A 20,337-nucleotide genomic window follows, 5' to 3' on the forward strand; every position below is an offset into this window, starting at 1 on the left:
AAGCGGCACAGCCGGCCGCCATCTTTGAGCGGGGCGCCTCTTTTGACTCTGGTCTCCAGCGAGGGAGGAGACCTGGTTGCTAAGCAACGTGTACGCTGCTTCTGTTTTCTAACCTAGGGATTAAGTTTCTGGTTCTGTTCTTTCTGGCTAGGGGAGAGTGGGGGAAGGACTCGTAAAGGGCCCAATCACGTCGTCCGAGATGAGTTACTAGGCAACATTTTAAGGTTGAGGTCAACTTGGAAGAGAGTGCAGCTGTTTTCTCTTGAAAAGAAACTGAACTCCAACCCCAGTGGAGGTTGCTAGGCAACACCATAGTTGTTTAATGGAAGAGAAGCCAGGAACTGGCCCAGAACATAAATACTCTCCAGGTGGAATATTAATGTATTGTATGAAACTATAATACTATCAGAAGGAAAAAGAAATACATTGTATTATCCTTAAAACTGGAATAGCCTTCATTACAGCAAAGGCACAAAAGGTTAATAAAATTTGCCCGTTAGAGACTCCAAAAACCAAGTTGAAAAATCATACAGTAATCTGGAAAAGTTTTGTAACATACAGACGGACAGAAATTTACTCTGCAAACAAATCTTACTCATCAACAATTTAGAAAAATAGAATCAAAACATTTTAAAAGTAAAGGATTCTCAGGGGGGCTTCACACACTAATGTTTCCAGCAAAAAAAAAAAAAAAAAAAAGAGTGATAGATATTTCAGTTAGGCTGCTCTGATCATTACACATTGTATACATTGAAATGGCACTCTGTGGCCCATAAATATATACAATTGTGTCAAAATTTTTAAATGAGGGCTGGGGATGTAACTCAGTGGTAGAGGCTTGCCTAGCACGTGTGAGGCCCTTGCACTTGATTCCCAACACCACAAAAATTGATAATAATATAAAATCATAGCCCGGTGTGGTGACCCATGCCTGTAATTCCAGCAACTAGGAAGTCTGAGGCAGAAGGATCTCAAATTCAAAGCCAGCCTTAGTAATTTAGGGAGACCCTGTCACAAAACAAAAATGAAAAGGTGTGAGATGTAACTCTGGTGAAGTACCCCATCACCACGTTCAATTCCCACTACTGAAGGGGAAAAAAAAGAATAAGGTAGGAGAGTTTGAATGAAATTAGCAGCCTCAGACATTGTCCAGTGGAAGTTGAAATCAAAATAATTTGCTCCGGGGCTGGGGCTGTAGCTCAGCAGTAGAGTGCTTACCTCACACATGAGAGGACTGAGTTCGACCCTCAGATGACATAAAAAATAAAATTAGCAGGTCTCGGTGGCACATGCTGTAATCCCAGCGGCTGGGAAGGCTAAGGCAGAAGGATCATGAGTTCAAAGCCATCAGCAAAAGTGAGGCACTAAGCAACTCAGTGAGAGGCTGTATCTAAATAAATGCAAAAAAAAAAAAATAGGGCTGGGGATATCACTCCGTGGTCGAGTGCCCTGAGTTCAATCCCACATACCCAAAATCAAAGTAAATTAAATTAATAAAAAAGATATTGTGTGTCCATTGACAACTACAAATTTTTTTAAAAAATAATTTGCTCCAGGGGCTGGGACTGTAGCTCAGCAGTAGAGCACTTGCCTTGCATGTATGAGGTACTGGGTTCCATCCTCTGCACCACATAAAAATAAATAAATAAAGATATTGTACCAACTACAACTAAAAAACAATTAAAAATATAATAATTGCTCCAATACAGTTCAGCACTATATTTTAAGGCAAAAATGTGCATTCCCTTTCAAACACAGCAGTACTGAAACCACCGGAGTTTTGAGGTGAGGCTAGGTTCCAACTTCACCAATTTCCTCTGGGTTCTTGTCTAAGAAATTTTGAAGAATAAAAGCCACAATCATGGAACGGAAGAGTAAACAGAGCAGGATTTATTTAATTAGAAGAGATAGAATGCCTGCCAAGCTGGTGCAGGAGGGGACTGGATAGCAGAAAAACCCATTTTGGTGTGCCAACTTAGGAGTTGGCATAGGATTCTGCTTAGGGCATGGTGCAAATGTATGTAAAATAGGAACTGAAAAGGTAGTCAGGCTATTGCCTTCGGTAACTTCCATCCAGTTTCACCCCCAGTTTTAGTTTTCCAGGGCTTCTGAAACAGGCCTGGTTGGTGCTCCTGAATATGTCTACAGGCTAGCCTCTGCGTGGGAGACCTGTGTTTGAATAAGACTGACCATTGATATTCTTTTTTTTTTTTTTTAATTTTTAGTTGTAGTTGGACACAATACCTTTATTTTTATTTATTTATTTTTATGTGGTCCTGAGGATTGAACTCAGGGCCCCGCACATGCTAGGCAAGCGCTCTTCCACTGAGCCACAACCCCAGCCCACCATCAATGTCCTTATTCAGCATCAAAGTATTTTGATATCAAAGCCGTATCACCACTTCTCCCATTTATTTTATCCATAATCCCTTTTGTCTTTCGTTTTCTTTGCAGAAACCTTTTAAAGAAAATTCCTAAAATCATGTAATTTTACCTCCACATGGTTGTCAGGCGTCTTTCAGAATTCAAGGACACTTTCTTATGTAACCACTGTGCCACTATCACCCATTAAGATGGCAAAACCAGACCAGTTGTAAAATTAAATTACAAGGGGCTAGGGATGTGGCTCAAGCAGTAGTGCGCTCGCCTGGCATGCATGCGGTCAGGGTTTGATCCTCAGCATACAAACAAAGATGTTGTATCCACAGAAAACTAAAAAATTCTCTTTCTCTCTCTTTAAACAGTCTTTAAAAAAATTAAATTAAATTACGAGAACTTTGCCTTGAGAAACCTAATTAACTTTGGGTCCCCACCTTTTGGATTGTAAATAACTATCTCTAGGAGTCTTCCTACTCCTTTTTGAAATGTAAACAGCCCTGTCTTGTGGCTCCTGAGAGATTTATCAGGTGCCTGTGAAAAAAAGTGAGTTTCTCTTACTGCTTTTTGTTTTGTAAATAGGCTTCCCAATAGAAACCCCCAGGGAAGGCCTTCTGTCACGCAGACTAGAAATTATAGAGCACCAAATAGCGGTTAAGTACTGTTTGAAACGTGGTGCGGATTTAGTTTGTTTTCCTCTGGGCCCACCAACATAAAATAAAGTTTGGAGTTCTTCTCTCCAAGTGCTGCTTCTCAACCAGTCTGTTGCCCGCAGCACTGTAACAAAATTATTTCTTAGTATCATCTAAGGCTAAGTCCATAATCATTTGTTCCCAATTATCTCAAAATATCTTTGTTAGAAAAAAGAGACCCGCTGAATGCAAACTTCACAGATCATTTCAGCTTTTATTCAGGAAGGGGACTACGTCTATGGGAATGGACCCACTTTCCTGGTGGAAAATGAGCCAGTGAACAAAGGAAGGGACTGGGCTTAAGTAGGTTATCCTGAGAGATGGTCATTTCAGTTTTCTTGGTCACCCAGGAGTTTGGGGTTTGTCCTACCAATCATGAAGGGGTCAGTTTGAGCGTTTAGGAATTTGAGCTCTTGGGTCAGGGGTTTGTGTTCAGCATCTGGAGAGGATTGACTCTGAGGAAGGTCAATGCCCCTCAGAGGCTATCACTTTAGGTGTGATGAGACACCTCCTTCCTGCCTGCAACTAGCCCAGGAAAACATTTGTTCACAGTGTTCTTTTTCACTTTCTTTTCTCAGGCCACATTATCTTGGGGGATTTTTCATTTTCCACATCTATTAGTCTTTTTATAATTGTTTTACTTGAATTAGTATCCAAATTAGCCAAAAATAAGATAAAATTAAAATTAAAATGAGGACTATTAATAAGAGACCACAGAAACCAAAGTCAATGGAGCTAGACACGCCCCCCCCCCCCTCAAGTAATACAATAGGAATGGACCTGACCCGCCCCCCCTTTCCCCACACACACACCAAGTTTTCTCCCTTAACACAACCTGCTTTTCTGGGAAGTAAACCCAGGGGAACTTTGCCACTGAGCCACTTTCCCAGCCCTCACTAAATTGCTGAAGCTGGCCTTGAATTTGTGATCCTCCTGCCTCGGCCTCCAGGCTCTGGGTGAGCTAAGAGCTTACAATGCTAAGGGCTGCAAAAAAAGATTCCAAAGTGCTGGAAATCTTAGGTTCACATTGTGCAAAAGTGGCAGGGGAAATTGTCTTAATTATCTTGTGCCATGTAGCAGATTACTCCCAAGCTCAATGTGCAATACAATAACATTGTTTCAAGGTTTCTGTAGACCAGATGTCCAGCCATGGCTTATCTGGGTCCTGTGCTTCAGGGGTTCTTCCAGGCTGTAGCTGAAATGGTGGCCAGGGTTGCAATCATCCCTATGATCAAACAGAACAAACCACATTCACTCACACAGTTGTTGGCAGGATTCAGTTCACAGGCTATTGGCCAGAGGCCAACCTTGATTCTGAGTCTTGACTAAGCTGGTCACAACCCAGCAGCTTGCTGCATAACAGCAAAGGAGAGTGCATTCAAGCCAGACAGAAGGTGACTTTATAACCACTCTCAGAAGTGACCTCCCATCACTTTTACCATATCCCATTTATGAAAAATAGATTACATTTATTAAAAATCTGTTCACAAACAAGAAAAGAGGAGAGGGAGTGAATACCAGAGGGTGGACATCACTGCGATCCATTTTAGAAGCAGCTTACTGAAGACACAATCGCAAAACTCAGCCAACAGCAAGAAAATATCAAGAAGTCAGATGCAGGGACCCACCCATATAGTCCCAATTATTCCAGAGGCTGAGGCATGAACATCTCAAGTGTGAAATTCCATCTCAAAACAAAACAAAAGCCAGGCTAGGTGGTGCAGGCCTGTAATCCCAGAAGCTCAGGAAACTGAGGCATGAGGATCACAAGTTCAAAGCCAGCTTCTGCAATTTAGTAAGGCACTAAGCAACTCAGTGAGACCCTGTCTCTAAATAAAATACAAAATAAGGCTGGAGATGTGGTTCAGTGGTTGAGTGTGCCTGAGTTCAATCCCCCCTTACCAAATCAAACAAACAAAACAAAAAAATACATATTGGGCTGGGGATGCAGCTCAATGGTAGGGTGCTTGCCTTGCACATATGTGGCCCTAGGTTCAATGTCCAGTATAGAAAAAATAATACACACATACAAACACACATACACACACACATCTGTATTACTAAAAATATAAAATTAGGAAGTGAAAATAGCTTTAAAATTTTAAAAACAGGCAAGGCATGGTAGTGCACACTTGTAATTCCAGCAACTCAGAAGGCTGAGGCAGGAGGATTGCAAGTTTGAGGCCAGCCTTGGCAACTTTGTGAGACCCTGCCTCAAAATTAAAAATAATGGCTGGGACTATAACTCAGTCCCACTGGGCTCTATCCTTAGTGCCACATAAAAATAAATAAATAAAATAAAAGTAATTTTTAAATATTTAAAAAAAATAAAAAGGAAACAAAATTGGGCCTATGGAAAGAAATATTTTATTTATTTATTTATAGCTGTAGTTGGTAGTTGGACACAATACCTTTATTTATTTATTTATTTATTTATTTTTATGTGGTGCTGAGGATTGAACCCAGGGATTCCCATGTGCTAGGCAAGCACTCTACCCCTGAGCCACAGCCCCAGCCTGGAAGGAAACATTTTATTTAGCAAACTATTTCTTGTAGAAGTTTGTTGCAATTTAATGTGCAGGATAAAGATCTTTTTTTTTTTTTTTTTAATATTTATTTTTTAGTTTTCGGGGGACACAACATCTTTGTTTGTATGTGGTGCTGAGGATCGAACCCGGGCCGCACGCATGCCAGGCGAGCGCGCTACCGCTTGAGCCACATCCCCAGCCCGGGATAAAGATCTTAACTTTTTATTCCTTATTAAAAATCAAATCCAGAATGAAAACAAAACATTTGTAAATAAACAAATGTTGCCTATTGGTGCTTTCCTGTAATCCCAGTCACTCCGGAGATGGAGGCAGGAGGATCACCAGTTCAAGGCCAGTGTCAGCAATTTTGCAAGACCCTCAGCAATTTAGTGAGACCCTATCTCAAAATAAAAAATAAAAAGAGCTGGGGATGTAGCTCAGTGTTGATTATCCCTGAGTTCAATTGCCAATACCATAAAAAGAAAAGAAACAAATTATTTAAAATTTATTGTATGTTTTCAATATGCTTGCATAAATAAAGGTAACTATTACCACAAAGAAAGAAACAAACTGGTGCTGGGGATATAACTCAGTTGTTAGAGTGCTTGCTTCGAATGCAGAAGGCCCTAGGTTCTAATCCCCAACACCACAAAAAAAAAAAAAGAGAGAAGAATAAACTGCTAAATCAATGGAGATTTAATATATCACTTTGAACACACACAGGAAAGAATCTAATATGTGTCAATAGAGGATTGTTCAAATCAATTTTTTACATCCATAAAATTGATTTTAAGACAAAAAACATGAAGCACACATACTTTTTGAAGAGAAAAGACATGAAAATGTTGGTATAATGATCACATTTGTGGAAACATGTATGCATTCTGTACATTTTTTGTTGTTCATTTTAGAGAAAGAATTTGAGTAGTATTTTCTCATTTTACATTGTACACTGCCATGTATAAATTTGTTATGAAAGTAATATAATTTTGATGATTCGGGAGAATAAAGAATTCCCTTTTTCTATTAACAAAAACAACTATCTCCTTCGGTGGTTACTAGGCAACGCTTCCCGGACCAAACCACTTTCAAAAGTGTGTGGGGGTTTTTTCTCGATATTGCCCGAAGGAGGGTGCTGGGACTTGGACAAGCAGCCATCTTTGAGCCGGGCTCGGCTGTTTTTCCTTTCACAATGGAAAATAGAGTGAATGGTGGTTACTAGGCAACAGCTTGCACGGTCGCCATCTTTAAGTGGGGCACAATGTTTATCACCACGAAATGGAAATCCAGAGGGAATGTGGTTGCTAGGCAACACCTTACCACCGTCGCCATCTTTGATCGGGGCAAGTTTTGTTTTAATTAGAATATAAGTTATTAGAGCCCGTAGGATAGTTGCTAGGAAACACTTTGGCACTATCGCCATCTTCACGAAATCCACTTTATTCTTCTCGTTACATAAGTGAACAACCGCGTCAGGAAGAAAGTACAAAACTTTGCCATACAATTAGCCGTCATCTTTGTTTGGGGTAATGTGACTTCCGGCTGGGGCGGAAGAGGAGCTGAGTTGGATGGAAGGCGGGAGTTCAGTCGTCTACCGATTAGCTTCCCATCTCGCCCTCTGGCGGCTCCGGACGGCAGGCCGACTTAGTGTGATTACCACCAAGCTCCCAGACCGTCACTGGGGGCCCCAGCGGATAATCGCGCGCCACGCCGCGGCGGGGGGTGGGTCCAAATGGGAGAGGAGGGGACCCGCGGCTCCGTGCATCTGCTGTGCCTCGCGGCCTCCAGCGGGGTCCCCCTGTTCTGCAGGAGCAGCCGCGGCGGCGCCCCCTCCCGTCAGCAGGTGGGACCTTGACCTGGATTTTAATAGAAGGGGGTGAGGGTGCTTTAGACTCCAAATCTTCAAGGGAGAAGGGTTTGGGGAAACTTCCGGTCTGAGTTCAGAAATCCAAGGGGGACAATAAGCCTGGCTCCTGGGGGAGGGGCTACCGGGAGATATGGAAAGGGAGGGGCTCAGGAGCACAGACACTTGGGTATCTAGGAGGAGGCGTGGGGTGCTCTTGTCTAATGCCTCCAACTCCTCCCCAGCTCCCGTTCTCTGTCATTGGCTCCCTCAATGGAGTCCATATGTTCGGGCAGAATTTGGAGGTACAGCTGAGCTCTGCAAGGACCAAGGACACAACCGTGGTGTGGAAAAGCTTCCATGACAGGTCTTAGGAGGGAGCTTGGGGTGGGTACGGGCCTGGGTGATGACAGCCCATGTTGAAGAAGACCCCCGAGGCCTTGCGGCTGTTCCTCTGGCTGTGGGATCTTTGACAATCTAGTTACTCTTGGATACCTGACTGGCTGAGGGAGGATGTAACTAATATTCTAGGATCAAGGATCAGACTCTACTATACCTGTTGTCCTGTTTCCCAGGCCTGGACTCATTTTCCCTTCTCATCTTCGGTTCCCACAGCATCACCCTCATTGTTCTGTCATCTGAGGAAGGCACCTCGGAGCTGAAGCTTGAGAGACTACTCCAGATGGTATTCGGGGCCATGGTGAGAATCCCCAGTTCTCTTCTAAACCCAGAGCTTTGAGCTCTTAGCATCCTTCTCCCTCAGACCTCGAAGTCCAAGCTCCCAACTTCCTCCTTCCCCAGAACCCAGGAATTCTGGTCTTCAGTACCAGTTGTCTCTCAGACTGGGGAGTTCAGGTACTGTCTCCTCTAGTAGGACTGTTGTCAAGGATTTCCTGCTCTCCTGTGTGGTTCTTCTAGGTTCTTTTTGTGGGACTTGAAGAACTGACCAACATCCGCAATGTAGAGAGGCTGAAGAAGGAGTTGAGGGTGAGGCTATAGGACAGGATGGGAAGCTAAGTTGCCTATGTCCTTCCTGCCATTTGGGGACTACACTCCAGCAGCCTCTGGAGCAGCAAGACCCCATCGTTTTGGGGGCAATTTGGTTATCTGACCTTGGAGCTAGGCCCAGCATTGCCAGTTTTTCTCTGGAGGAAGTAGCAGATCTGGGACCCACTTGGGTCCAGTTTCTCCCTTCTCCCTCTGCCAGGCCAGTTATCACCTCATTGACAGCTTCTTGGGGGACCCAGAACTCATCGGAGACCTGACCCAGTGTGTAGACTGCGTGATTCCTCCAGAGGGGCCTCTCCTGCAGGTATTGGCAAGGCATGGAAACTCCTAAATCTGTCCCTGTGGCTCTGGTTCAGTTTCATCCTCTTTCCCTGGACCATTGTCCAAACTCCTATATTTCTGACCCCCAGTCCAGCCCCTGCTTGGCTCCAGAAGAATCTTTATGCACTGAGAATCAGCTCTGCCCCTTCCCTGCCCACAGCTCCTCCATGGCTTCCACTTCCCTCGGGACAAGCTGCCAGCCCTTCAGCCTGGTTTTTAGGGCTTGTAGAATTTTGCCAAGCTGTTGCAAAATCCACAAACTACCTTCCCACCTGTCTCTCTAGCCCCACAAATTCCAACAACTTTCCAGCTTCCTAACCTTGGAACATGCTCTTCCTTCACTTGGTGAATTTCCATCTACCTTTCCCAAAATACTGCTTTTGTTCATTTACCTGGTGTGGCCACCACTTTCCTCTGGTGACTTGACCTCTCTGAGCTTCAGTAGTTCATCGATTGTGTCTACTTGGCCCATAATAGGAATCATCAGATGTTAGCTGCTGCTGTTAAAAGCATCAGCCTCAGCATGCACAGGTCAGGCTGGTCAGCTTAACCAAGCCTCACAGTGTGAGCTGTGGATTGTGACTGCACAAGAAAGGTGAAGGAACTCGGGCTCAGAGAGGGTGAGACATAAGCTTGGCCACTCAGCAGTCTCTGAACAGTGTGTGGGGGTCTCCTTCCCCTCCTTGCACTTCAGGGGTCACTGCTGCCCCTGCTCTTGTCTCCTGACTTCCGGTCTGCCTCCCTTCCCAGGAAGCTCTCTCTGGGTTCGCTGAAGCCATGGGAACAGGCTTTGTCAGTCTGATAGTGTCAGGCCGGGTGGTGTCAGCGACAGAGGGATGGTGGCGGCTGGGGACACCGGAGGCCGTGCTGCTCCCCTGGTTGGTGGGATCCCTGCCACCACAGGCCGCTCGGGACTACCCGGTGTACCTGCCCCACGGGAGTCCCACGGTGAGTAGGCAGGACAGCAGGATCTGTGCCCTGGGGCAAGTGCGCCTGGGTGGCCCCTAGAGCCCTCACCCTATCTCCTGCTTCAGGTCCCGCATAGGCTCCTGACCCTGACGTTGCTACCGGGTTTGGAGCTGTGTCTGCTCTGCGGTCCGCGCCCGCCCCTCAGCCAGTTGGATCCTCAGGTGAATCAGGCCCTTGCGGCTTGGCTCCCCACCTGGTGACACCCTCTACCTGCGCCCCTCCAGCGGCTTCTTCCCTCCGGGCCCGCCCTCTTCCCAGTGCGCACCAATCATTTTCGCCCTAGCTTTCCCACGCCCCCTTTCCCTGGTCCCTGCCTCGCCCCTCAGGGTCGTCCTGCGCTCCTTTCTTCCTCTGTCGCCCCCACCTGACCACGCCCCCTGCAGCTTCTGGAGCGCTGGTGGCAGCCAGTGTTGGACCCGCTGCGGGCCTGCCTGCCGCTGGGCCCCCGAGGGCTGCCCGACGGCTTCCCCCTGCACAAGGACATCCTCGGGTAGGGCTTGGCAGGGAGTGGGGTGGCGGTCCTCATTCCCTCTCTTCTGGCCCTGACATCTCCTTTCCCCCAGACTGCTGCTCCTCCACCTGGAACTGAAACGTTGCCTCTTTACCGTGGAGCCTTTGGGGGATAAAGGTGACCGAGGAAGAGGGCTGATGGGGAGGGCGGTGGGCCCGGGAGGGGCCCCCCATCACCGGCTCTTCAACCCTTCAGGACCTTCTCCAGAACAGCGCAGGCGCCTCCTCCGCCATTTCTACGCCTTAGTCACGAGCACACATTTCCCACCAGGTGAGAGGCAATGCTAGGGGACACTGGAGAGACCAAGGAAAACTCAGCCCGCCCTGGCCACGGTTCCCCTTGAGCAGAGCCTTGACACAGGCAGAAGGGAGGGTGTGGAGCCTCCCTGGCTTCAGACTTTCTTGGCTAATCCTACTAGTTGATAATAATTACCACAAGGCCTTTTCTCTAGTCATATTTTTAAATGTAAGGACCCACTCTAGGTGAGGGTCACCCTGTTCTGTCATTGTTCCCATATTGAAGGCAGGAGGTTGAAGCTCGGCTGGTAAGGGGCCAAGCCATGATTCAGACCCTAGTGGTCAGGCTCCCCTATCCACAGCCTCTGGACACTCCACACTACAGCTAAAAGCACAGCTTTGCCCAGTGTGGGGAGTGAGGCGTCTGCAGACTCGGGTTAGAAAGAAAAGGTAGTCACAGAATCCATGAGGCTCCAGAGAAGGAAGGGACCAGATGATGATAGCGTAGCCCTGTGAAGACCCAGTTAACTTAGCACATCTGTGCAGGGTCATCTGAGGCTAGACCCCTTCTGAGCTCTACAGCGCCATCTCCCCCATCAGCTGCTCCATGAAGCTCCAGCTTGGGTGTCACAACCTACTGTCTAGCTTGTGGTATCACCTTCATGTTGCTATTTGTGTTACCAAGAGGACTGCCTAGTGCCACACACAGGATTCCCGGGAAAACAAGGACCAAGGCTGGGCGGGAAGAGCGTGAGTGGAGGGAGGAAGCCACTGGCCCTCTTCAGGTTAAGGACAGCCAGCTGAACTGGAAGGCCTGCTCTGGAAGGAGGCCCCAAAGCCTGCGCCGGGGAGTCCACGCAGACTCCAAACCTGGGCCTAGGGTGGGGAGTGGCTTTCAATGTTAGCAACCTTGCTGAGTCGCACTGGTTGCCTCAGCTCTCCCTGTCCTTCCCCAGAGCCACTGGAAAAGGTGGAGGATGATGTCAGCCGGGCCCAGCTGCCTCGAGCCTGCTACCTTGTGTTGGGGCCCGAGGAGCCAGGCACAGGGTTGCGACTGATAGCTCTGCAGCTGGGGCTGCGGCTGCTGCTGCTCCTGCTGGCTCCTCAGAGCCCCACCCATGGGCTTCGAAGCCTGGCCACCCACACACTGCACACCCTCAGCCCGCTCCTTTGAACCACCCAGGACAGACAGCCAGCAAAGACACGGGGCTGTTAGCGTCTCTCTGTTTATTCGCTCACAATAATACACAGCCCCTGGACGGGGAGAGGTTGGAGGGGCGACGGTGGGGAAGGGTGGGAGGGGAGGAGGCGCCCACTTCCCTGGCCCCTCTCCCCTCTGTGCTTGGGGGGGAAGGGAGGGAGGGGCTCCCCCTTGCCCCCCCAGAATGTAAACAGCAGCAGATGAACAAAAATAAAAATACAAAAGGCCGGAGGAAGGTCCCAGGCATCCCCCTACCCCTGGGGTCTTCCCTGTTGCCAGTGGAGGTCCCCTCACTGCCCCACCCACCACAGCTGCCTCAGTTCTAGGGCTGCCTGGTGATGGCCACATCCCCCGGACGGGGTCCAGGGCTCAAAACTGCTGGGCCAGCAGCTCACACAGGTGGCGGGAGACGGGCTCCTTGCTGGTGCGCAGGGTCAGCCGATACATCTGGATGGGGACATTGGGGAAGGACTCAGGAAACAGAAGCCAAGCAAGAGGGGAGAGAGCCCAAGAGAGGGTGACATAGGGAAGATGAGAAATGAGGGAAGGATAACGGAACAAGAAAGGTGGGGAAGACATGGAGAGGCAGAAATTGGGTAAGGAAGAGCAGAGTGTGGAGTAAGATGGAGGAAGCAGGGACACAGGCCGTGTCAAAGAGGGGGATGGGATTAAAACAGCAAGGCCAAGGAGACTGGGGTGCAAGATGCACCCAGACTGAGGGTACAGGTCAGCCTAGGAGTCAGCCCTGGCCTCAGGCCTCCCTCAGCAAAACGCACCTGAGCCTGCGCATTGGGCTCCAGCCGCAGCAGACAGCCCACCTGCAGGGCTTTCGTCTGGATGATTCCAGCTCCCACGAAGTTCTCGGGGTTGGGGTCCACATTGTCCAGGAGAGCTGAGCCAAACCCCAGAAGCTGTGTGGGGGAGAGGCTGTCAGTGCAAGAGCTCTGCAAGCTCCCGACAACATCCCTGTCTCCAAAATCCTTGTCTAAGGGAAATGATCCCACTGTACAGGTGGCAGAACAGGCTCAGGGAAGTCAAGCAGTCACTTCAAACGCGCGCCCCCAGCCTCACCTTGGCCTTGGTAACTTCGGCGTCCATGGGGTGGTTGGCTTTGAAGATTTTCTGCGCTTCCTGCAGCGGGCTGGGAGGCGAGGGAGGCAGAGTCAGGGACCTGGCACCCTGATGAGCCCCCAGCTACGGCCCAGCCGCCCCGCCCCCGCTGCTCACAGGCTCAGCTGCTTCCAACGCTGGAAGAAGTCCTGGGCCGCCATCTCCGTGGGCTGGAAGAACTTGTTGATGGTCACCGGGAGCTTTAGGGTGAGGGACTGCGGGGCGCCACCATACCTGGCAGGAGAGGAAGGGCTCCGTCAGGCCCCGCACCCTCACCCTGGAAGCCCTGCCTTCCTGGGAGCGCTGTGCCAGTGCCAAGCAACTCACCGGAAGCGAACCGACAGCAGGGGTGGCGTCAGGAAGTCCCGCAGACACTCGATGTTGAGCACTTGCTGCACCTGCGCTCCACCGTCCACCTGCGCGGCCACGCGCTTGGTCTGCACAGCCAGCTGTGTCCCCCAAAGGTCAAGGAAGCCAGGGGTACTGGTGGGATGCCCTGAGGGGATCTTGGCACAACCCTGGATTTCTGGTCTTTGAGGAGCCCTGAAGGCAAGAACCAGCTCCTAGGCAGAAACCTTGGAGCCACCTAGCTGCCTCTCGGGACTGGAGGCCTTTATTGTGGCTCTATTACTGGCTAGGGCCTGGGTGGGAGGTGGGGACCCGCGGCTGACTCCCTGCTCTCAGCAGTTGGTGACTATGGGCAAACTAATCTCTCTTGTCCTCATTTGCAAGTTGGACATGTGTACAATGTCCTCAGGAGTCAATGAGAGAATTTTTCACAAGTACTTGTCTGTTCCACACAGATGGTGGCCATTAGTGTGGTCACTGTGTCATTCACACCTGCCATCAAGCACTCCCACCCTAACCCATGTGCTGCTACACAGATTAATGAATGAAGAACAAAACTGAAAAGGTGCTCTGAGTTTAGGGGTCTAGCCCCTCTAATTTCACAGAAGGGGGACAAGACTGGCACTGCCAGACACGCTTCCAAAGTTTTCCAACTGCTCTGATCTTCCAGAAGGAAGAGGAGGACCTACGCCCCGCAGAAGGGTTAGGAAGGCTAGGAGAGACAAAGTGACTCGGCCCAAGTTCCACAGAGAAGTCCCTGGGGGCGGGGGCACTTAGAGCCAGCTGGGGCTCCCAAGTGCTGGAGGCACTGTCAGTGCAGGCATGAAGCCTGATACAGGACCACATTAGGGCATGGGAGGCCTCATATGGACAAAATAAGGATGAGGGCAGCTGTGGTTCCAAGAGTCACGTCTCCTGCACATCATTCATTATCATCTGTCCCTGGGGGAAGAGACCCAGAAGCCCAACTTACAGATGATGACACCAAATCTCAAGAGATGTAACCACATGCCCAAGGTCTCACAGTACTAGGGCTAAACAAGTCTGGACGGAGGTTGAAGTCAAGCAGTCACTTCAAACGCGCGCCCCCAGCCTAGGTTTCCTAGTGGGCCAGGCCTGAGAGGATATGAGTCTGGAGGTCTCCCGGGTGGACAACGGTGGGCGAGAAGTTTTGGAACTGCACTGAGGTCTTGTTGCCATAGAAGAGATACATGCGGCCTGGGGTGGGTGGGGAGGCAGGGCTCCATCTGAGTTCTGACCTCATCCCTGACCACCAGCCAAGCCAAGTTCTCCCACCAACGCTTTCCCTGTAGGGCAGTGGAACACACCCAGGTTCTGCCGGAACTCGGACTTGACTCCAATCTGCAGTAGCTGGTTCTCAAACAGGACCCCGTTATTCTTGCACACAAACCTGGACGGGATGGTGGGGAGTTTAGGATGGCAGGGTGCCTGGCCTGGACTCCCCACTTGTCCCTGTCACCCTTGCCCATCTCTCCTGGGACTCACTTATTCAGCAGTTCATCAGCTTCGGGGATGGGAGGGCCGATGTCCTCAGGACCTGGGCTGGGGATGGGGAAAGGAGTGAGACATGAAGGAAATTGGGGGGCTGGAGGAAGAGGGTACAAGACACAAGCCCGAGAAGGTCAGAACCCCAGAATTCACATGCCCAGCCTCTCCAAAGAACCTCAGAGAACTCTAGAATCAGACCAGCAGCTGCCACCAATGCAAATGGGACCCTGGCAAATGCCTGCTCCCCACTAGGGGGCCTCAAGTTTCACTTTCCTCCAATCCCTGCCTCTGCTGATCATCAGAAACCTCTTGACCAGAGTGTCCAGTCCCCCAACCCACCCTGGGACCACCAGAGTCTGCCCCCACCCGGAGTCCACCCCTTACTCAGCAGCTGGAGCTGGGTCGGCCAGCAAAGCCATGGGGCTCTCAGGGGCAGGCGGCTCCAGCTCGCTGGGCCATCCAATCCCAGAGCAGACAGAGAAGACAGGTGCGGCAGGCAGCCAATCCCAGAGAGGCAGCAAAAGGGTCAAGAAAGAGAGAAAGGGAGAGGGAAGGAGAAAAGGAAGAGCAGACTAAGAAATGGTGGTGGGAAAGGAGAACACAGGGTGGCCAGAGGGAGGTAGCATGGGGCTGGCAAAGGCATCAGGGACACAGAGGAGTGTGGAGAGGGGCTGAGCAGAAACGGGGCAGAAGCTGAGGGGCCAGCCCTGGGCGGGGAGAAGGGAGCGAGGCAGCAGTACCTGAGGAAGGCCTGCTCAGGGGTGGGCCCCAGGCTGGGCTGGGCAGTCGGGCCATCAGAGAAGACGTCCACCAGGAGGTTCCCAGCACCTGCAGGAGCTGGGGGTGCCGCTGGGGGAGGGGCTGCCCGCAGCCCCAGGAGGTCGGCGGAGGGCGAAGGTGTGGACTGTAAGAGGTGGGGGTGAAGCTGAGCCGAGGTGGCCACTGCAGGACCCAGCCCCAGCCAAGCATGTGGGCCGCTCTGTGGGGCTCACCACGGTACTGGGGGTGGGCTCCACACCCCCATTGATGTCATTGCTGCTGGCGTCCCTCCGGCCATCATCCAGAGCGCTACCGGCCCCTGGCCCCTTCTTGCGCTTCAGCTTGGCCAGGATGGAAGACTCGCGCTCAGGGAAGGGTGGCATCTCCTCCAGCACTGTGGCCTGCGGGGGGATGGGCGGGTCAGGCAGGGGCCCTCAGTCCTAAGAAGAGGGAGGGCCCGTGGAGGTGGGCAGATGCTGACCAGGACGTCCGTGCTGGCCACCGAGCTGAGGGTGAGGTACTCCACGGCGCGCTGCTGCAGCTCCACGTCGGCGTTGCGCAGCTGGGAGCCGGCTCTCAGCACGCCCTGGATGGTGGCCTTGGTCTCGGGGAAGAGGTTGATGAACTTGATGTAGGTGGACAGCAGCAGGGCTCGAGTGGCCACGCTGCACAGGTGGAACTTGGAGTGGAGCAGGGAGAACTGCACGGGGGGGCTGAGCAAGGGGCCGGGTCAGCAGCAGCTGGGCACCACCACCCTGCAGAAACCCCTCAGGAGCTGCCTCCCCCGGGAGCCCTCTCCAGGACCATGGGCTGGCCCAAGGGGCTGACACTCCCCACGGCAGCGGTCACTGCATCATCCTGTCCCTGACTCCTGGGACTTGGGTTCTCTCTTACCGGGTCAGGTGCTTGGAGTGAAAGGCCAAGGGAATTCCTGGCGACCCATCATTATCAGCCCTGAGACTATCCTAGAGGTTCCCCAAGCTCTGGACCCCTCAGAAGCTCAGGTGTTCACCCCCCAGCCTGAGGCTCCCTTACCTGGAGCGGGGGTCTCCAGCAATTAGGTTCCCAAACTCCCCGAGGATGTAGCCACCAACCTTCACCATATTCTCATGACAGGCTGGGGCCTGGAGGGCCTGGTGGGAGGAGGCCAAGACAAGGAGAGGGTCAATGGCTTTGTGCACTGCATGCACCAGGCATAGGACTAGGCCCTGCTTGCTGTTAACAGGTGGAACCTTCGTAACACAGGTGGGACTACAGATAGGGCGACAGGCACAGAGAGGTTAAGGACTGGCCCACGCTCACACAGGGAGGAAAATGGGGTAGCACTGGGCCTCCTTCCGTGGGTACAGGAAATGGAAACTACCAAGACCCACGGATGGGACACTACATGCTGGGACCCACAACCATGCTCTGTGGATTCTCTATCAGGCTCAAGAAGCCACAGGTCCTGCGCCTTGGGTAGTCCAGAGGGGCAAAGGCATGGAGCTTGGGGCACAGTGCAGGGGCAGCAGCAGGATGGCGGCCTGGGTCCCACAGCCCAGCTGTCCTTGCTCAGCATCTGTGTCCTGACATGGGGGTCACAGAGAAGGATGCTGACCTCAAAAACAGTCTTGGCGGCATAGCCCTGGACGTCATCACGATTGGTGACAATCTGCAGCACACGGTACCACACCTCCTCACTCACATAGTCACCAGCAATGCGGATGAGGTTGAGGATGGTGTCCACGTACCAGCTGTAGTCCACCGCATACTTCTCAGCCAGGATGGCCACCTTCAGTACCTGCCACAGGAGGGGAGCAGGAGAGGCTTTAGGTTGACCAGGCGGGAGCAGCCTCTGGACTCACCTGGGTCTTGGCTCACCACAGTCCTCATCTGGAGACCCAGGAGTCCAGGTCCCGGACCTTCTCTCTGACCCAGAAGTCCAGGCTCCAGTCCACTTAAGACTCACAATCTCTTCGCGGATGGCATAGTCAGCCGTTTCCAGGTACCGCAGCATCTCCGACACAATCTGCTTGGCGTTGCTCCGGTCACACATGGCATACAGGAGGTCGGCTGCCCGCTGCCGAACGCTGACATCCCGCTCCGTCTGAGGGAAGACATCAGGGTCAGGCTGGGTTCTAAGCTCCCTTGGGGCACAGCACTGGCCACTCAAGGGCCACTGAGGTGGGTCAAGGGCTTTGCAAGGCCAAACCTTGAGAGCATTGATGACCGTGTCGATGTGGGTCTTGACAGCCTCGTGGGAGAACTCGGAGCTGGCCAGTGTGCACATGCTCTCCAGGGCCAGGTAGCGCAGGTTGGTCTCTCGATGCTGCAGGAACTGACCCAGCTGGTTGCAGGCCCGCACCAGGAGGTTGGGCTCGCTGGCATCGCAGGCAGGGCATGAGGGAGGAGTGGCAGGGGAGGAACGGAGATGGGATGTGAGGCAGAAGTCCAGGCCTCACTGCTCCCCCAGGATCCAGGTCTTAACTTCTGCCCACCCCTACATCCTGATCCTGACCTTCCTGGGGACCCAGATGAGTCCAAATAAAGGCCAACAGCAATTCTGCCTCCTAGGCAGAGCCCCAGCATAAATTCTGTGGGGTAACATTTGACACCTCCATCCTTGTCTTACCAGGTTCCAGCCTCCTCCCCTGGACCCAGGGGTCCAGGCCCAGCCCTCCTCCCTCAGACCCAGGGTCCAGGCCCAGCCTCCTCCCTCAGACCCAGGGTCCAGGCAGCCTCCCCCCTCAGACCCAGGGTCCAGGCCCAGCCTCCTCCCTCAGACCCAGGGTCCAGGCCCAGCCTCCTCCCTCAGACCCAGGGTCCAGGCCCAGCCTCCTCCCTCAGACCCAGGGTCCAGGCCCAGCCTCCTCCCTTAGGCGCAGGGGTCTAGCCTCCAGTCTCAGCCGCTCGGTGGACACCTGTCATAGTGGATGATGAGGCTGATGGTCTCAAAGAGGATGGCATTCTTGGCATTGGAGTGCTGCACCTTCTTGGACTTGGGAGGCTCCTGGGCCTTGTTGAGCACGGTCTCCAGACATTCCACCAGCCGTCCCTTCACAGCCGCATCCTCTGGGAAACAGGGGACACACCACACAAAGCTGGTCCTCCCAGTGAGGCAGCAGCCCTGCCCCTGCTCTCCTCTTCAGGGGAAGAGCTCAGGCTGCTTCTGGGCCTGGGGATCCTTGCTGCTCCAGGCCAGGGTCTTTGCTTCCTCAACACTTCTCAAGTCTCCAGCCCAGCAGGGGAAGGCACAGAAGGCACCCCTGAGACAGAGAATCCATCTCTAGACTTGAGCTCAACCTCTCAGCCCCTCTGCCATGACTCCGCTGGGCAAGAGGCTCCACCCCTGCGAGCCTTACTTTCCCCTTGTGCAGCCCGCTGTTCATTAGAATTCTCCCGGGACTAAGAAAGCACTCCCAACCCTAGACCTTCCCAAGGATCATCTGCCGTGCCCAGCACAAAGCACTGGCCCTCAGCCGCTGGCCTAGAAGACCATGGTGTGCTTGCCCAGGCTGTGCTCCTCACCGGGCGCTAGGAGTTCAACAGTGGGAAAGCGCCCCAGTGCCCCCAGAGCTCCCCCTCTGCTGAGACTGAGGGATGCCAGCCAGAAGCCCACAGGAACTCCAATCACTGATATATCCTGAAATGTGATGTGCTATCAAGTGCACAGAATCGCTGTCCGGTGTTCTAGCAAAAACCATCAGCCCCAAATCTATTGGGAAATCTACAGAACAGCTAAAAGTCACCCAAAGGCCAACTGGCCAAATCTAAAATGTGGGACACACTGAGGGACACAATTGTCCTGGCTTCTCCCAAAAGAGGTCTGTGTGGTGGTGGGGATTAAGAGTAAAAGGAAAGTGGTAGCCAGGCACAGCGAGCGGCACAGTCCTGTAATCCCAGCAGCTGGGGAGGCCGAGACAGGAGGATTGCGAGTTCAAAGCCAGCCTCAGCAAAGGCAAAACACTAAGCAACTCAGTGAGACCTGTCTCTAAATAAAATACAAAATAGGGCTGGGGATGTGGCTCAGTGATTGAGTGCCCCTGAGTAAAATCCCCAGTATCAAAACAAACAAACAAACAAAAAACCCACCCAGGGTCTCACAAATGCTAGGCAAGTAAGTACAGGGAAGTGTTCTATCACTGCGCAACATTCTCCAGCCCATTTCACTTCTTTCTTTCTTTCTTTCTTTATTTTTGTGGTGCTGGAAATTGAACCCAGGGCCTTGAACACTCAAGGCAAGCACTTTACCAACTGAGCTATATCCCCAGCCCTTCTTTATTTTTTTTAATTTTTTTTTTCTTATTTTTTTGGTACTGGGGGTTGAACTCAAGGGCACTCAACTACTGAACCACATCCCAGCCCTTTTTTGTATTTTCTTGAGAGACAGGGTCTCACTGAGTTGCTTAGTGCCTTCCTTTCTGCTAAGGCTGGCTTTGAACTCATGATCCTCCTGCCTCAGCCTCCTGAGTAGCTGAGATTACAGATGTGTGCCACCGCTCCCAGGTACTTCTTTATTTTGAGACAGGTTCTTGCTAAGTTGCTAAGGCCAGCCTCAAACTGGCAATCCTCCTGCCTGAGCCTCCCCAGTAGCCAGGATTGTAGGCTGGCTTTTGCAAATCTACTTTCACAGTCATTTGGCAAGTGTGTGTCTGAGAGCAAAGGGGGGTACAAACAGAGCAGTGCTCTAATGGCCACTGAATCCGGAGGGCAGTGCTTGGTATTTGTGACACTGTTCTCCAAAGCTATTAAGTTTGAAAAGTTTTCATAATAGTAAGGACAAAAGTTAATGTTAGGCAATAAAATAGGCAACTCTTTCAGGTAAAATGTGAGAAATAATACTCAAACTCAACCTTAGGCCTTGATAAGATTCTGCTTTACATCAACTCTGAAAGACATTATGGGGAAAATTAAGTAAACAGTAGGGAATCAGCCTGACGTGTGACA

General features: G+C 51.5%; 2 protein-coding genes across 5 annotated transcripts in view; one reads left to right on the top strand and one right to left on the bottom strand.

The window, feature by feature from the left end:
* The first annotated feature begins 7,130 nt into the window (after positions 1-7,130).
* Fuz (fuzzy planar cell polarity protein) lies at positions 7,131-11,704 on the top strand. Of its 4 annotated transcripts, XM_027920412.2 has the most exons (12): positions 7,131-7,439; positions 7,685-7,806; positions 8,055-8,139; positions 8,358-8,426; positions 8,647-8,751; positions 9,519-9,716; positions 9,803-9,898; positions 10,121-10,227; positions 10,301-10,365; positions 10,444-10,518; positions 11,031-11,135; positions 11,441-11,517. In XM_027920412.2, the coding sequence occupies exons 1-11, from the start codon at positions 7,329-7,331 to the stop codon at positions 11,093-11,095; spliced, it is 1,098 nt and encodes a 365-aa protein (XP_027776213.2). In that variant the 5' UTR covers positions 7,131-7,328; the 3' UTR covers positions 11,096-11,135; positions 11,441-11,517. The 4 variants fall into 4 exon arrangements, with proteins under 4 accessions (XP_027776213.2, XP_027776212.2, XP_027776215.2 ...); XM_027920409.3 differs by lacking the exon at positions 11,031-11,135 and having other exon boundaries at positions 7,134-7,439; positions 11,441-11,704; XM_027920411.3 differs by lacking the exons at positions 8,358-8,426; positions 11,031-11,135 and having other exon boundaries at positions 7,132-7,439; positions 11,441-11,704.
* The window catches only part of Ap2a1 (adaptor related protein complex 2 subunit alpha 1), a 33,684-nt gene continuing 25,043 nt past the window's right edge, over positions 11,697-20,337 (bottom strand). Inside the window, exons 8-23 of the mRNA XM_071604658.1 lie at positions 18,312-18,462; positions 17,603-17,771; positions 17,360-17,497; positions 17,009-17,191; positions 16,447-16,544; positions 15,893-16,124; positions 15,645-15,812; positions 15,393-15,556; positions 14,650-14,706; positions 14,472-14,554; positions 14,271-14,361; positions 13,123-13,245; positions 12,913-13,029; positions 12,757-12,826; positions 12,462-12,596; positions 11,697-12,132 (exon numbers count right to left, since the gene is read on the bottom strand). Of these exons, the coding sequence (XP_071460759.1) occupies positions 12,055-12,132; positions 12,462-12,596; positions 12,757-12,826; positions 12,913-13,029; positions 13,123-13,245; positions 14,271-14,361; positions 14,472-14,554; positions 14,650-14,706; positions 15,393-15,556; positions 15,645-15,812; positions 15,893-16,124; positions 16,447-16,544; positions 17,009-17,191; positions 17,360-17,497; positions 17,603-17,771; positions 18,312-18,462 (2,057 nt within the window). The 3' untranslated portion in view covers positions 11,697-12,054. The remainder of the gene's footprint in view (positions 12,133-12,461; positions 12,597-12,756; positions 12,827-12,912; positions 13,030-13,122; positions 13,246-14,270; positions 14,362-14,471; positions 14,555-14,649; positions 14,707-15,392; positions 15,557-15,644; positions 15,813-15,892; positions 16,125-16,446; positions 16,545-17,008; positions 17,192-17,359; positions 17,498-17,602; positions 17,772-18,311; positions 18,463-20,337) is intronic.

The sequence above is a fragment of the Marmota flaviventris genome, chromosome 18 (assembly GCF_047511675.1).
Source record: "Marmota flaviventris isolate mMarFla1 chromosome 18, mMarFla1.hap1, whole genome shotgun sequence".
Taxonomy (NCBI): Eukaryota; Metazoa; Chordata; class Mammalia; order Rodentia; family Sciuridae; genus Marmota; species Marmota flaviventris.

Excerpts from the sequence above, each read along its gene's own strand:
- Fuz (XM_027920409.3), top strand. The coding sequence starts at position 7,329 with ATGGGAGAGGAGGGGACCCGCGGCTCCGTGCATCTGCTGTGCCTCGCG. Across the intron at positions 9,899-10,120 it reads TCAGCCAGTTGGATCCTCAG|CTTCTGGAGCGCTGGTGGCA; the intron begins GTGAATCAGGCC and ends CGCCCCCTGCAG. Across the intron at positions 10,228-10,300 it reads CTGCACAAGGACATCCTCGG|ACTGCTGCTCCTCCACCTGG; the intron begins GTAGGGCTTGGC and ends CCTTTCCCCCAG.